Source organism: Pan troglodytes, chromosome 21 (genome assembly GCF_028858775.2).
Source record: "Pan troglodytes isolate AG18354 chromosome 21, NHGRI_mPanTro3-v2.0_pri, whole genome shotgun sequence".
In the NCBI taxonomy this organism is placed as follows: Eukaryota; Metazoa; Chordata; class Mammalia; order Primates; family Hominidae; genus Pan; species Pan troglodytes.
In genome coordinates this window covers 24011694-24028244 of record NC_072419.2, presented here as the reverse complement: position 1 = coordinate 24028244, position 16551 = coordinate 24011694, and the positions used below count along the sequence as shown (strand labels likewise).

General features: G+C 48.1%; 1 protein-coding gene across 2 annotated transcripts in view; it reads left to right on the top strand.

Annotated features, from left to right (window-relative positions):
* Positions 1 to 16551, top strand: part of BFSP1 (beaded filament structural protein 1) — a 75153-nt gene extending 58602 nt beyond the window's left edge. For both annotated transcript variants that reach the window (XM_063803130.1, XM_514525.8), the window contains 4 exons: positions 1549 to 1656; positions 11433 to 11653; positions 13433 to 13518; positions 15427 to 16551. In XM_063803130.1, coding sequence (XP_063659200.1) covers positions 1549 to 1656; positions 11433 to 11653; positions 13433 to 13518; positions 15427 to 16382 — 1371 coding nt within the window. In that variant the 3' untranslated portion in view covers positions 16383 to 16551. The remainder of the gene's footprint in view (positions 1 to 1548; positions 1657 to 11432; positions 11654 to 13432; positions 13519 to 15426) is intronic.

Below are 16551 nucleotides of genomic sequence, written 5' to 3'. Positions count from 1 at the left end.
TTTTGGCATTCATGAGGATAGTCTTGTCTGAATTGCCCACCAGTTACCATTTCAGGATCCTGTTCTCCTTAGTGGATGTAACTGAGGTTGCTACAAAGGCCTAAAAAAACTTTTCCTGAAGCCTTAATTTTCTTTCCCAGAGATTCCTTTCCAGAGATGTTACTTTTATTTTTCAAACCCAACTCTAACTCAAAGGTGTTTTACATCCGAGCATACCTTTTGAATTGTATTTGTAATAAGACCCTTCTAAGTCGTAAGTATACAGACACTAAACTGACTTTGATGTCATCGATCAGCATCATCTGGGCTTGTGAGACGTGCAGAGTGTCCAGTCCAGCCTCAGACCCACTGAGGCAGAATCTGCATCTTAGCCAGATCCGCAGGAACTCGTGTGCATGCTCAGGATAAAGAAGCACCGATTGAGAAAGTGTCACATCTTTATGAGTCTTAGCTTAGCAATTCTACAATCAAGTTAGACGGTCACTTTCCTGTATGTCTGTGTCATTGCTGCAGCCACTTTGTAAGGTGTTTGAAGCAGAGGCTGTCTTCCATGCAGCCTCTGGACACAGAAACCCTCATTGTAGACTTGGTGTTTGATTTTGCATGGCTTCGAGTCAATGTGCTCTGTGTCAGAATGCATGGCTCTTGAGCAGTCAGGCCTTTGTGAAACAATTTGAATATTTTTGAATAGACATGGAAAGGCAGGTCAGGAGAGAGGGACCTGCTTGGCAGAGTGTGGAGAGGTCAGAGGATTTCCTTCTAGCCATTCCCTGGAGCATCACTTCCCTTTCACCCACTGGGGCTGATGGCTCCTGCTTTGTGCTGCGCTGACATCCGAGCACAGCGTATGGCTCGCAGCTCCAACCAGCCTTCATTTTCTTCGAGAGTGTGCATTCCAGGTTTTCCTTTTCACAGAAGGGAAAACAGAGGCTTTGAGAGTCAAATGCCTTTTCTAGAGTCTCTTAGTAGGTTCATGGCACAGCCAGGTCTAAGCTCTGGTCTCCTGGTACTTGGTCCCGGCATTTCACACTCCCAAGGAGGTTCAGACTTTGAAGACAAAGCAAAAGGCATTGATGGCTGTGCTGTGGGCCTGGCTTAGTCTTCTCAGGCTACTATAACAGGACACTACAGATGGGAGGGCTGACAGGCAGACATTTACTTCTCACTGTCCTGGGTGCTGGAAGTCCAAGATCAAGATGCCAGCAGAATTGGTGTCTGGTGAGGGCTCTCTTTCTGGCTTGAAGACGGCTGCCTTCTTGCTGTGTCTCACGTGACAGACAGACAGGGGGTGGGGGTGGGGGCTCTGGTGTCTCTTCTTGTTCTTACAAAGACCCTAATCACATGATGGGGCCCCCCATCCTCATGACCTCATCTAACCCTAACACCTTCCAAAGGTCCCACCTCCTAAAACCTTCATCTTGGGAGTTAGGGCTTCAACACAGAATTCAGGGGGACACGGATATTCCGCCCATACCAGGGCCCTGCACCTTCTCTGCCCTTTTCCTCTCTGCATGTCCCATGAGTCTGACTCTGGCCTTCTCTGTGCAGGAGAAGCTCCTGACGGAACGGGAGGTGGCCGCCCTGCGGAGTCAGCTGGAGGAGGGCCGGGAGGTGCTCTCCCACCTGCAGGCGCAGAGAGTGGAGCTGCAGGCACAGGTACGCTCGAGTCTGCCGCGTGTGCATTGGGGCTTCCCACATGTTTCATGGAGGTGTTACACGCAGGCACATGCATGCAGCTTGAGGAGCTGTCACACGCTGAACTTATCCTATGTTCCTGGCAGAAACGGGGTTTTCTGAGTGGGTGGCCAAGCGCTCTGCTCTGGCCTGGACTGAGGAGTTTTCCAGGACACAGGGAGAGTCCTGAGCTGGGGGACACAGGCGCCACGCTCATTCCTGGCCCCTCAGAGGTGCCCCTTGGGACTCCTTCGAGTCATGCCCTCCCCACCGAGTCTTAGGCTCAGGCTGCCCCAGTGTCTGCATCATGCATTCATTTTGCCCAGGTCAAGCTTCGTAAGAATAAGAAGAAACGGACACCATAGGGATTTTTATCCTCCACTTGTTCAAATCTGTGCTTCTGTTTTCCTTCTCATGGTCACAGTTCTCCTTCGGAATTTGATTACAACCTGGCAAGAGTGGTTGTATCAGTGTTTGCTTCTAGTTAGAAACGTGTTGGTGGAAAGCTCACATTTCTACCCCCACCCCTTTTGGGTGAAGCTTAATTTGAAAACAAAACAGAAAAGCCCCACGCTGTCCTGTGGCCTGTGCCTACTTGGCTACTTGCCGGCTCATCTTCCTTTGTTCCTTCCGGTTCTCTCTCTTTCTCATTACCCTACAGCAGGTCATTCCACAGGGATGCTTGGGTTAAAATACTGCACCTTTGTATGGCTCTCTAACCACATTTCCCAAACCAAAAAGTAAGTTGACATTTGGTTTGACAAATACACATGGGGACAAGAGAGCAAAACGTGTAAAAATCGGACGCTTCAGAAAGCCTGGACCATTTGGATGTTATGTGTTACTCTGTCTAAAAATGTGAAGCCACAACTAGATGTAGCGCTTTTTATTGATTTCCAGTGCCCCCATGTCTGCTCAGGATTTCATTTTGGGACCTTGGAGTTCACATCCTAATTCCCATCCCAGCACGCACCACACAAAACTCACAGTGCAGCAGCTCTCAGGGGCTGCTGGAAAGCAAACCCGGGTCTGTGGTGGTCCCCTGAACTGATGATCGCAGCAGGAGAAACCAAGTAAGGCACTTAAAACTCCTCCTTCTTGCGAGACAAACCCTGGCTCAGGGACCATGTGCCTCATCCTGGTGACTGGGGCCTGTGTGGTTTCTTCTGAGGCTCTGACAGGATAGAATAAGGGTTGTATGTGTTTGTGTACATGGGGTGGGTGTGTGTGATATACATGGTATGTGTGATATATGTGGGATGTATATGTGAAGTGTGTGTGGTACGTGTGTGTCATGTGTATGTGTGTGTGCTGTGTATGTGAATAGGGACGTGGATACAAGCCCAGTCGTGGTCCTAGAGACCAGTGTTTTCCAAACGGCTAGTGACAACTCATTTTTGGATGTAAAATGAACTCAGTAGAATTGACTGGCATGTAAAAGGAAGTCAACAAAATGCTAGACTAAAATATAATAAGAAAAACAGTGTACAGCAAGTGAAAGGGAGGATTTGTTTTGTGAAGCCCTTGTTTTATCTCTCTATATCCATATGGATATGCTGAAATACACACACACACACACACACACATCTATCTGATGTGTATGGCTCGCAATGAGAAATGTGTTTTTTCCTGGGGCGGTGGTGATAAAGTTGAAAACCACTGCCCTAGAGATACTGAGAAAGATGAAGGAGCCCAGCCTAGATGGCAAATTCCAGTTCCAGGACAAAAAGAATGTTCCTCTCTTTATGTACAGGTATTTGTTGAATATCAAAATAAGAAATTTCACAACAGATTAACCTGGTTTCTGAGAACATGAAATGAAACCGCTGGTTGGCCGCCTGTTTCTGTCCTGAGTGGCTGCAGGAGGACTTCCTGGCTTTTCCCTGCTGCCCTCGTCTCTAAAGCAGGGTCTCAAACATCTCTTCTATGCTGCCTCCTCCACTCCCACCCTTGGCAGTCTGATGGAGACCGCTTCTCAGAAAAATGATGGTAAAGGCATAAAATAAAATACAGATAATTTAAAGGAAACCAGGCTGGGTGTGGTGGCTCACGCCTGTAATGCCAGCACTTTGGGAGGGCAAGGTGAGTGGATTGCTTGAGTCCAGGAATTTGAGACCAGCCTGGGCCACATGACGAAACCCCACCTCTACAAAAAATACAAAAATTAGCTGGGCGTGGTGGTGCGTGCCTGTGGTTCCAGCTACTTAGGAAGCTGACATGGGAGGACTGCCTGAGCCTGGAGAGGTTGAGGCTGCAGGGAGCTGAGACTGAGCCACTGCACTCCAGCCTGGGCAACAGAATGAGACCCCGTTTCCAAAAAAAAAAAAAAAAGAAACTAATTATATTAAAACAGTTATCAAAATATTACTGAATCATTTTAAATAAAATGACAGATGTGCTTATACTCACGCAGTAACAAGCTGTAGCATGGAGCTGATGAAACACGGCTGTGTCCATTTTCTGTTGCTGCCTTGAAGAGTCACCACCAGCACCCCTGTCATCGCAGTTGTGTAGGTGGGAAGTCTGGGTGGGTCCTATCGGTTTCTCTGCTCTGGGTCTCAAAAGGTAGAAAGAAGGATGTTGGCCAGCCTGGGCCCTTGTCCAGAGGCTGTTAGGGGAGAATTTGCTTCCAGTCTCATTCAAGTTCTTGGCAGGAGTGAGGACCCTGTTTCTTTGCCGGCTGCTGGCCAGGAGTGGCTGTCAGGGCTGCCCATGCTCCTTGGCTTCAGGCCCCTCCACGTTCAGAGCCGGCAGCGAACTCTGAACCCTCTTCCTGCGTCTCATCTCAATGACTTGGACTTACGCGTTTCTCTGACTTCTGTTTTTAGGGGATAATCTTGAATAAACTCCCTTCCTTAAAAAAGGGTAACTGATTAAGAACTTTAATTATATCTGCAAAGTCCCTTTTTGCCATGTGACATATTCAAGGGTGTAGCACCAAGGGGAAAAGGTCACGGGGGCCAAAATTCTGCCTCCTTAGCTCTGATGAAAACCCAGACGTGGCTGGGTGCGCCCGGGAGCTCCTGACTCAGTGGGTCTGGGGTGTGGCCCGGGATGCTGCATGTCTAGGTGTCCCTGTGATGGTGCTGCGGCTGGTCCGGGAGCCACACTGAGAACCACAGGGTAGGGGCGGGTCCCAGGGAGGGGGCGAATGTTCCACCTGGTCCCCCTGTGTCCCAGGCTTGGGCCTTATTTCAAATGTTTGTGGCTGGGTTTTTGCTGGTTTTAAAGGTTTTAGTGGCTTCCCAATGTAGCAGCTAAGCTAGAGCTGAAGGAAGATGTGGCCGCACGCCGCCGGGCGGGGCCCGCACTGTGGCCGGAACTCGGTGGAGGGCGGGCCGAGAGAGAGCGTCTGCTGGCACCAGGGCCGTGGCAGCGGGTTCCGCCTATGGTTAGGGCGTCCGAAGCTTCCCGAACTCTCCACAGCAGGGGTCGTCAGGGTGAGGTCCCCGTCCCAGCAGCGGGGGCACCACCTGGGAACTTGTCAGAAATGCAAATTCACAGGCACCCCAGACCACTGACCCAGGAGCTCCGGGGCGGGCCGGTGCGCCTTGTTTTCACAAGCCCTCCACGTGGCTCTGCGGGCGCAGTCAGGGAGACGCTGGGCGGAGGATGGGAGAATAGTGCCTGGGCTTGGAGCTGGAAGCTGGAAGCCCCTCCTTCAAATAAGTGCACATATACCCGTAAGAGCCCTGGAGGAAGCACTTCGGACAGGTGGAGAGGAAAGGACAGGTAATTCTAGTTCCCTAAATTGCATGGACTGAGAGTTTCTGTGACAGGGAAGTAAAGAAAGTCACTTCTTAAAATTGCAAAGTGGGAACCGCCCATGTCTCATTTCTCATTAAAGTCACTTAGCACCATCTAGTGGTTTAGTTTGTGTAAGACAGTATGTAATGAGTTTCCTTTTTTTTTTTTTAAGACAAAACAAAAACAAAAACAAAAACAAAAACAAAACACCTTGCACCTAAAGGTGTCTGGGGTCCTAAGGACTGAGGTGAGAGCTCACCCCTCCAGATGGGGCTCGCGTCAGGCTCCTGCCTGTGTCGTGCCCTCAGCGGCTCACAGCCCAGTGGGGAGACGGATATAAACCAGGCAATCTAACGGTCCAGGCAGAAACAGCAGTCACCTGGCTCCGGATAAAGTTCAGGTTGCCACATGGCCCCACCCTTGGAGGAACCCTGGGCCAACCTCTCTTCTCTTCGTCTCCTGGCCCCTCCTGCAGTTTCTGGGACCTCCCCTTTGCTCATTCCTTATCTCCTTTCTGGAAGTCCCTTTCCTTCCTCGGTTCCCAGGACCGGTCCTGCCTCCTGCTGGAAGCCCCTTTCTTCCTCTGAGATGCCCCGGGCGTGCCTCCCCTGCTGGACTGCGGCCTTCTAGAGGAGGGTCCGTGTCTCATTCTCCTCGGCCAGGCTGGTGCTGGGTGGCAGTGGATGCCGTGCCACAGTGGCTCTCGTCACAGGCATCTCCATTCCTGTTGAGCTCCTGAGACAGGAGCTCTTACTGGTTTTCCTGAACACTCTTCCTTCTGATGAAAGGTTTAAATTATGGAGCTATAAAAACCACATCGATATAGACATCAGTCCACTTTTATAAACCAAGTCATCACTTCACTGGACTCAGCAGAATCCCGTAGAGCATCTGCGACCAGTGCGGGGTTGGAGGGCTCTGGGCCTCATGGTCGTGTGGGGGATGGGGGCTGTGGGGGCGCCCAGGACAGGAGCTCCTCCTGCAGTGCTCCAGCAGAGGATCTCCAGCCTTTAAAACGTGCAGCCTTCTTCAAACAAACACAAATGCACACCCAAGAAAACACCCCATCCCTCCACCCCCTACCACTACCACAAAAACAACAATCACCACTTCATAAGACATAAAAAGATTGCACTCCACTTGTAGGGTAGAAAGATCACAGGTGACTTTCCTGGGCTCTCATTTCCCATTCTGTGATGCTTTGTGATTCTATTTACAGTTTAAAACTTTGCTAAGTGAAAACCTGCAAGGAGAGGTCTCTGCATGGCTCACACTGACTTTCCCATGTCTTCAGAGAGAACAGGCTGGTGTTGGCCTGTTGCTGTGTGGGAATGGGGAGTTTGCAGGGGCCCTGGAGACAGAGTGTGTGTGTGTGCATGCACGTGTGTGCTTGCATATTGTTGCCTGCAGCAGGGAGGAGGCTGAGGTGCAGGGCAAGGGTGGCCTGGTTCTGGGAGGTGTTTCAGACCTTGTTCAGGTAGATTTGAATCCTGCTGTGGTATTTACGGGCAAGCCACTTTGCCAGTGTGCCTCAGTTTCCTCATCTGTAAAGTGGAAATAATGACAGCCCTTCCCTGATAAGGTTGTTGTGAGGTTGATGAGTTGACCCAGCTTAGGACTTATCAGCATGAGCCACTACCCCCGCTCTGGGCTGGGGAACCCACACCCAAAAGGAACGGCCACCCCAGAGCTCCTGGGTCAGTGATCTGGGGTACATTCTCTTCATATGTAATTTTTTCTTTTACTCTTTATTATGAAAGATTTCAAACATAGAAAAGTGAGAGATTATAGGTGCTATGGCTCACGCCTGTAATCCCAGTACTTTGGGAGGCCAAGGTGGGAGGATCACTTCAGCCCAGAAGTTCAAGACCAGCCTAGGCAACATAATTAGACCTTGTCTCTACAAATTTTTTTTTTTTTAATTGGCTGGGCATGGTGGCATTCACCTGTGGTCTCAGCTACTGAGGAGACAAAGGTGTGGCGATCGCTTGAGCCCAGGATGTGGAGGCTACAGTGAGCCCTGATGGCAGCACTGCACTCCAGCCTGGGCAATAGAGTGAGACCCTGCCTGTCTCAAAACACGCCCCATCCCTCAACACATGGCCCCTCTATGTTCTCTACAGCCCCACACACTTCCCTCACCATGTAATTCCAACACTTCTTTGAGATTTGGGCCTCAAAGGGGTCTTTTCAATCCCCATATTCCTTGGAAGTGTTTCCTGGAGTGTCTGAACACTCTGGTGTGGGTGAGATGTGGCTGCACCAGGCGTTAGTGTGTCTGACTTGTATTTGCTATTACAGGTGACTGTTTGAATCCAGATTTCTTGGGAGAAACAGAAACTGGATCACATTAGCTGAAACAGGAAGGGGACTCTTGTTTTATTCAGAAGTAATTTTAGATTTTTGAAAAGTTGCAAAAACAGCACAGTAGTTTCCAATATATACCCCTCACCCAACTTCCACAAAACCACGGGCCGATGATAAAAACCTGGAAATTAACAATGGTCCTGTCGTATTAATAGACTGCACTAAAATCTCACCAGTTGCTCCACTCGTGTTTTTTCCTGGTCAAGATCCTACTCACATTTAGGTGTCATGTCTTGATTGTCTCCCCCATACTGGGATGGTCCCCAGTCTTTCTCTGTCTTCCATGACCATGATGCTTTGGAAGAACCCAGACCAGTGGCTTTGTGGCACGTCTCTCCTTTTGGGTTTCCCTGATGTTTTCTCAGGATTAGATGGAGGTTCTGCATTCTTGGCAAGACCCCCATGGAGTGATGCTGTGTCCTGAGTATTTCGTTATGTGGCTGTGTCCTCATACAGGTGACATTAACTCTGATCACTTGGTTAAGGTGCTGTCTGCCAGTTTTCTCCACCGGAAAGGTACTATTTTTTTTTTTTTCAAAGGAGCAGGGTATAAAAGGCAGGGCATGAAATCTGAGAGCAGGTGTGCATCAGGAATCAGGAACCAGGAACTGGGAGCTGAGGCAGCTGCTCTCCGTCTCCTTTTCCATCTCTTCCTTCTCTTGCCACGGCTCCCTAATTTCTGTTTGTCTTTGCCTTTCGGCTTCATTTCTTTTCCTCTCCAAATAATTACCTTTCTCAACTTTGCCATGCACATGAAAGCTCGCCACTCCAGAGCGGCAGCCTCAGACCTGTTCATGTGTCCCTGTTGTCTAGGACCTCCCACCAACTCTGCGATTTCTGAGACCCCTTTCCAGATTCCCAGGAGAGAAGGCATGTGACAGGCCAGCCTAAGTCAGGCCCACCCCTGGTCCTATAACTCTGCACAGGAGAGTGGGGTCATCTTGTTGCTGGGACCCTGCCTTTGGATGGGTGGGGCTGACATCAGACACAGGGACAACGTGGACTGGACAGACATCTCCCCAAAGTGCTTAGCACACGTACCTTTTCTTCCCTTCCTCTTCCCTTCTAATGCAACAGATCTATGGCTGAACACCTGCTTTTTCTTTTTTTGACAGAGTCTCGCTCTGTCACCCAGTCTGGGGTGCTCTGTCACCCAGTCTGGGGTGCAGTGGCATGATCTCGGCTCACTGCAAACTCCACCTCCCGGGTTCAGGTGCCTCAGCCTCCAGAGTAGCTGGGATTACAGGCACCGGCCACCACGCCCAGCTAATTTTTGTATTTTTAGTAGAGATGGGGTTTCACCATGTTGGCCAGGCTGGTCTTGAACTCCTGACCTCAAGTGATCTGCCCGCCTTGGCCTCCTTAAGTGCTGGGATTACAGGTGTGAGCCACCACACCCGGCCATTTGCCGAACACCTTTGAAAGCTACATTTTCACTTAAGGAATTTCATGATCCAAGGGCATAAAGTGTATGAAGTGAAGAATTGGGTTTTGATGGCAATGATCATCTTCCAGGGTGTCCAGTAGGTACATTTAGGTCTGGATGTAGGAAATGCCTACAGTGGACATACATGAAGTTGAATATAGATGTGTGTCTTGCCCCTTGTGACTCGAAGTGTGGCCCATGGACCGGCAGCATCAACATCACGTGGGAACTGGTGAGCAAGGCGGAGTCTCCAGCCCCCCATCCCTGCTGAGTCAGACTCTTAACACCCTCAGGTGCTTCCAGTGCACCCTGGCTTCCAGAAGGGCTGCGCTAGGTAGAAGTGTGGTTTTGTTTGTTTTGTTTTGTTTTTGAGGACCATGCGTGTCAAATTCTTTCCTACTCAAGAATGAGATTGGAAAAGAATCATGATATCTCGGCCTCTACTTTATAAAGTTTAAATTTTTTTTAAGCTTCTTGACTCTTTTTTAATAACACTTGATCAAGCACAAGAGAAAATATTGCAATCAAGAGATGTGGGAAACGTGAGCTGTAGGAGGCTGCGGCTGGGGTAATGCGGCGTCACTGTCTTACCAGAAACATCTCGTTAAAAGTGGGACTACACGCCAAAATAATGAGAAAAAGTGTAGTATCGTAAATACATAAACCAGTAACATAGTTGTTTATTATTATCGTCAAGTATTATGTGTTGTACATAATTGCATGTGCTAGACTTTTTTTTATGCAACTGGCAGCACAGTCTGTTTACGCCGGCGTCCTCACAGACATGTGAGTGAACGTGTGGCTCCACGGCCCTAGGATGGCTGCGGTTGTCACAAGGCGACAGGAATTGTCCAGCTCCATTGTACTCTTATGGGACCACCATCCTATATGCAGTCCATTGTTGACTGCAGTACTGTTATGTGGCCCACGACTGAGCGTTTGTGGGTCTTTGTGTATCATCACAACCTCTTACACTGAATATAAAACTATCTCTTTCTGCTTTCCTCCCTTAATTTTTACTTGCTCTGATTAATGTACTGTATTTCTCTGACATTATTTTATGTGTACACAAGGGCACACACATACACCTTAGCTACCAAAACATAAATGTAACTCTGCCGATCCAAACTCGGGAGAAAATCAAAGCTGAATGAGAACAAGGAAACTTTTCTCCCACTCAGTATTTCAATAAAGGTAGCATCTTATCTATTTAGTATGTGCTTCTTTTTACTTATTTTTTTGCTATCAGATTTATGCTAATTCATTAAAGTCTGAAGAATGTACTTTATTTGAATTATACATATTATTCCACCGATAGCAAGTTTTTTTTCTTTTTCTTTTAGACAGAGTCTTGCTCTGTTGCCCAGGCTGGAGTGCATTGGTGTGGTCTTGGCTCACTGCAGCCTCTGCCTCCCAGGTTCAAGTGATTCTCCTGCCTCAGCCTCCCAAGTATCTGGGATTATGGCGTGTGCCACCACTCCCAGCTAATTTTTGTATTTTTAGTAGAGATGGGGTTTCACTATGTTGGCCAGGCTGGTCTCAAACTCCTGACCTCAAGTGATCTGCTAGCCTCGGCCTCCCAAAGTTCTGGGATTACAAGTGTGAGCCACCTGGCCTAGGTTTCGTTTTATTTTCTAGGTTTGTCTTCAGACTGCCTTTGGGGTGGGCCTCCTTATGGGCTAATTGCAGAGGGTGCTGATATTAGTGCAAGAAGGGCTGGGTGCGGTGACTCGCACCTGTAATTCCAGCACTTTGGGAGGCTGAGGTGGGAGGATCACTTGAAGCCAGGAGTTTGAAACCAGCCTGGGCAACGAAGTGGGACCCTATCACTACCAAAAAAAAAAAAAAAAGCCCAGCATGTTGGTGCTTGCCTATAGTCACAGCTACTCAGGAGGCTGAGGTGGAAGCCTTTAGCCTGGGAGGTCGAGGATGCAGTGAGCCGAGATCGCACTCCTGCATTCCAGCCTGGTGACAAAGTGAGATCCTCTATCAAAAAAAAAAAAAAAAAAAAAAAAATTGTGTAAGGACACAGGAGCTCAGTTTTCACATTGCTTTTTAGCTTAAGGATTCCAAAGTGATTCATTGCTAATCTCGAATGGACAGAGAAACACACAAACAACATAAAACATTCACCGAGTCCAGGTTCCTTATCCTGGTGAGGTCTGTCTCTTAGGGAAGAAGGGGGATGGATTTTCTTACAGCGTGTCCTTGCCCACAGACAACAACTCTGGAACAAGCTATTAAAAGTGCCCATGAGTGTTATGACGATGAGATTCAGCTTTATAACGAGCAGATTGAGACACTGCGCAAGGAGATTGAGGAGACAGAGCGGGTCCTGGAGAAGTCTTCTTACGACTGCCGGCAGCTGGCGGTTGCCCAGCAAACCCTGAAGAATGAGCTGGACCGGTATCATCGTATCATCGAGATTGAAGGCAACAGGTGAGCGTGTGCCCTCCCCATCCAGGCCACTTATTCCTTCCACAACTCTTTATTGAGTGCCTATTGTGTGCCAGGCACAGTTATAGGCAGTGGGCATGTGTCAGGGAAGGAAACAGAACAATTCCTGACCCCATGGGTGTTGGATAACTAGTAGGGGAGACAGAGGATGAAGGTACGACCAGTGCTGAGGAGGAAGTTCCCGCAGGGAGGAGGGTGGTGGCAATAGGGGTGATGGGGGAATGCTTGCAGTTTTAAGTAGGGTGGTCAGAAAAGGCCTCACTGAGAAGCCTGTGTTTTGCTCATAGGCCTCTGGGGACATAAGTGTCCCAGCAGGTGGGATGCCCAGGAGTATTTAATGAGGTGCTGCAGGTGAGCTACCTGGCACGGAGCCTGGCACTTGAGGGCACTCAGAGGTGTTGGTGATGCTCCTGCTGCCATCCTCACAATTCTTAGCACCTTGCTGAGTCAGTCTGTGGCTGTGACTATGTGGCTGTCTGGTCTTCTCCATAATGGAGCTGTGAGTCGATCCCTACTCACTTTAAGAAAGCTGGGAAATTCTCTCTTTCTCTCCAGCTATGCTGGTATTCATAGCTACCGTGATTTCCAGAGAACGGGTTGGGAATTAATTTGTGATTCTTCACTTCAGTCTTGCTAAATTCCTGGGTTTCGACTGAATGAAAAGAGAAGCCCCCCACAACTGAGGTCCCCACCAGGAGCAGCTCTTCCCTTCGCGCTGGGTGCTCTCTCTTGGCTGTGAGCACTCGAATGCTTGGCAGGAGAAGCAGGATTTTATTTTTCTTTCTCCAGTGCTGGTTGGTGTATCTGGCATGATTCCACATTATATTTATGTCACAGTGAACACTTTATGCACACATCTGCAAGAATAAGTCTGGAGCTGGCATTTCGGTGACTTTGTAAACATTTTTGTTTTGGGACAGGGCTTCACAGAAAGGTGACTGGATACCTCTTTTATTTATCTATAAGTTCTGATTTTGGTCTAATTTTAAATTGATAGAAATGTTGCAAGAATAGAACAAGGAACTCCTGAATACTCCAGATTCACCAGTTGTTTATATTTTATCTCAATTGCTTTATCATTTTTTCTCTATTTATATATGATGTGTGTGTGTACATATATACGTATATATGTATATACGTATATATGAGTAGATATATGTATATATGTATATATGTGTGTGTATATATATACACGTATATATACATATATACACACACATATACATATATACACACACATATATACATACGTGTGTATATATATATACACGCATATACACGTGTATATATATACGTATATACACGTGTATATATATATGTATATACACACACAAGTATATACACGTGTATATACATATATCTTAAGTTGGAGATATCATACCCTGTTTACCCTAAATACTTCAGCCTGGGTTGACTGCTCTAATTAAAAAAATCAAAAAGGCAAAAAAACAAAAGGCAAAAAAATAAAAAAGGCACTGTCTCATGGAGAAGTGGCATTTTTAGGTTATAAGCAATCCCCACTTACAATTTTTTATAGGTATATTTCACAGTTTATGACTCTTGAACTCAAAGAAATGATCACTTCCTTTACGTCCTCATCCAGTACGTAAATGTGTGTATGGCTGTCTGTTTAAAATGATATCTAATTCGTGAGCAATTTGGTCTAGAGAAAGCTTTTTTTTCATTTTTGCTCAACATTAACGAGAGTCGCTCTTGCCCCTGACCTCTGTTTGGCTTGTTCTTTCTGGTTCTTTCTGCCAGGCTGACCTCTGCCTTCATTGAAACTCCCATTCCCCTGTTCACCCAGAGCCATGGAGTCTCTCTCAGCACTGGATCCGGTGGGAAAGGTAACGCTCCCCAACACTGGACTTCTGTTTTTTTCTGTCTGGAAAGAAACCCAGCGGCTCTCTTCCTGACTTTAACATTCATGCTTGCTTCAGATCCATCTGGAAATTAAATGCTTTTATGTGAAGGAGGACTCCTTCCCACCCTCTGCCCTCTCTGGCTTGCTAAGTGACTGAGCTGAGAAGTTTATAAGGAGAAAAATCGACTAGGGGGCTAGGCTACCTTGGGCATGCCATCCCTAATGTGAGGCATTTATTTTGTATTTTTATATTTGTTTTATGGTTTGACAGCAATAACTTTTGCAACACAAGGCATTTAATTGGGCAAAAAGTACAACTCAATATTCACTTCTTGCTCCCTCCGCTCGGCAGTAAGTGAACACTGGGTCACATCCCACCGCCTCCCCACATTGAATCAAAGGGTTTGTGCCAACGTGTGTAACCTGGTGTCCAGTGCAGAGTGGCTGCTCAGTCATCTCTCATTCTCCCCTCCCTCAAACCAGGCAGAAACAGCTTGGCTGGTAAATGTGGCATCTGCCTTCAACATTTGGTCTGTAAGACCTCACCTCACATCGAAATCTCCCAGTTCTGAACAAGCCCAGCATTTGGGGAGAAAAGAGAAGGTGGTAATATGGATGCTCATGCATATAGGACCTTGAAATCCTTATTTCCAGATAGCTCAGAGGGCTTTGTGGAAATGGCGTTCCAGAGTCAACATGGTTGGAAAGGGAACAGCCTTGCAGCTGGACGCCCAGGGCCAGGTCTGCAGACGTGCGGCCCTGCAGGGGCTTGCTCTCAGAACGGTCCCAGCTTGGCTGAATGCTCTGCTAATGCTGTTCTGAAATTCTTAATAATTTGGAACAAGGGGTCTTGTGGGTTTTTTTGGCACCGGGCCCTGAGATTCTGTGCAGTCCTGTAAGCACCTCCTCCTCGCATACCAGTTCCCAGCAGTTTTCCTGTGCCCTGTCCCTCTCTGCATCCCTTGCACCTGTGGCTTTGTGACCCATGTCTGCTGTTGCCGGCTCACCTGGCTCTCTTTTTATTGTGAATCAGCCGTGCTTGATGCCGGTGCTTGATCGGTCTTGCCCTGTGGTTACCAGTGGGAAGGGATGCAGGGGATGACTTTTGGGCTGAAAAAGTTCAAAATTCACTATGTGGGTGGAGCCCGGAAGCCTCATAGATTATACCAGGTGAGAATTTTATGTGTTTTCTTCAACTTTTAGTTTTTCCTTTTAGCTAGTCTGGAAGCAGGAGGGTGGACTTGGGGCAGGGGATTCCTGTCATTTCTGAATTTCATAGCATCGCTTCCTCTCTTGGCCTGGGAGGAAGGGGAGGCTGATCACAGCCGGGTGGCATTTATCTAGCTTGAGCTAAATATGGAATGAGGTAGATCCACCGTGAACGGGTTCCATCTCCAGGCCCAAGGCCATCTGAGCATGTCAGAAGCCCCCAGGTAGCTCTGTCATCTCTCCTTTGAGGAAGTCAGAGGAGAGAATAACTTTGAGGAATGGGCTTCTGTGGATCCAAGTGTCTGCTGTGAGCTCAGTGGGGCTGCAGTGGGAACAGGGGCTAGGGCTCCCATTGAGTGTCAGGACAATGGCCTTGCATACCTTGGTAGGTTCTGCCTGGTGTGGTGGTGAACTGTGGGTGTCAGAACAGGGAGCACCTTCCCTCTGGAAGCCCAAAGGCATCCAGTGACTTGTCCAGAGTCACCCAGCTGGACCTCAGCCTGGGCCATGGAGCAACAAAGCCAGGGCCTTTCTTCCATTGCTTCTGCTCCAGATGAAGGAAGCCCCACCCTAGTACTATAGGCGTTTGTTTCCGAGAGAGTTAGCCTATTTTCCAACCAGCGTATTTTCTTTCTCTCTCAATGACAATTATACTGGAATTTCTGCCTGTGTGTTTTTCCAGATCTTACCAGAGCTCTGCAGGATATAACAGCAGCAAAACCAAGACAAAAAGCCCTCCCCAAGAATGTTCCAAGGAGAAAAGAGATTATAACAAAAGACAAAACCAACGGAGCTCTGGAAGATGCACCATTAAAAGGTTTGGAAGACACAAAGCTGGTACAGGTGGTACTTAAAGAGGAAAGTGAATCTAAGTTTGAATCAGAAAGTAAAGAAGTAAGTCCCCTGACACAAGAAGGGGCTCCAGAGGATGTGCCAGATGGAGGGCAGATAAGCAAAGGCTTTGGGAAACTATACAGGAAGGTCAAGGAGAAAGTGAGAAGCCCCAAAGAGCCTGAGACCCCCACTGAGCTCTACACCAAAGAGCGGCACGTGCTGGTCACAGGGGATGCCAATTACGTGGACCCTAGATTCTATGTCTCCTCCATCACAGCTAAAGGTGGGGTGGCTGTTTCTGTTGCGGAAGACTCTGTGCTTTATGACGGCCAGGTGGAGCCCTCTCCTGAGTCACCCAAGCCCCCTTTAGAGAATGGGCAGGTGGGTCTGCAGGAGAAAGAAGATGGACAACCAATTGACCAGCAGCCTATAGACAAGGAGATTGAGCCAGATGGTGCAGAGCTGGAAGGCCCTGAAGAGAAACGTGAGGGTGAGGAGCGGGACGAAGAGTCCAGGAGACCCTGTGCCATGGTCACACCCGGTGCAGAGGAACCGTCTATACCTGAGCCTCCAAAGCCTGCGGCTGATGAGGATGGAGCTGAGGTGCTTGGGACTAGGAGCAGAAGCCTGCCAGAAAAAGGCCCTCCCAAGGCTTTGGCCTATAAGACAGTGGAAGTGGTGGAATCTATCGAGAAGATTTCCACGGAGAGCATTCAGACATATGAAGAAACCGCTGTGATCGTGGAGACCATGATTGGAAAGACAAAGTCAGACAAAAAGAAATCAGGAGAGAAGAGCTCTTAAAATGCCCAGGCTTAATGGGCTAAAATGTCTTTGGGGCCACTGTAGGGGTAATGCTTTGATATTTTGGAGCAAATGATAAAAGGGTGAGGGTTCCTGTTTGGATTAGACCATAGTTGACCCATCTGGCATTGCCAACGCAGCCTTCATTAAAATGTTTTCTTTGCTTGCA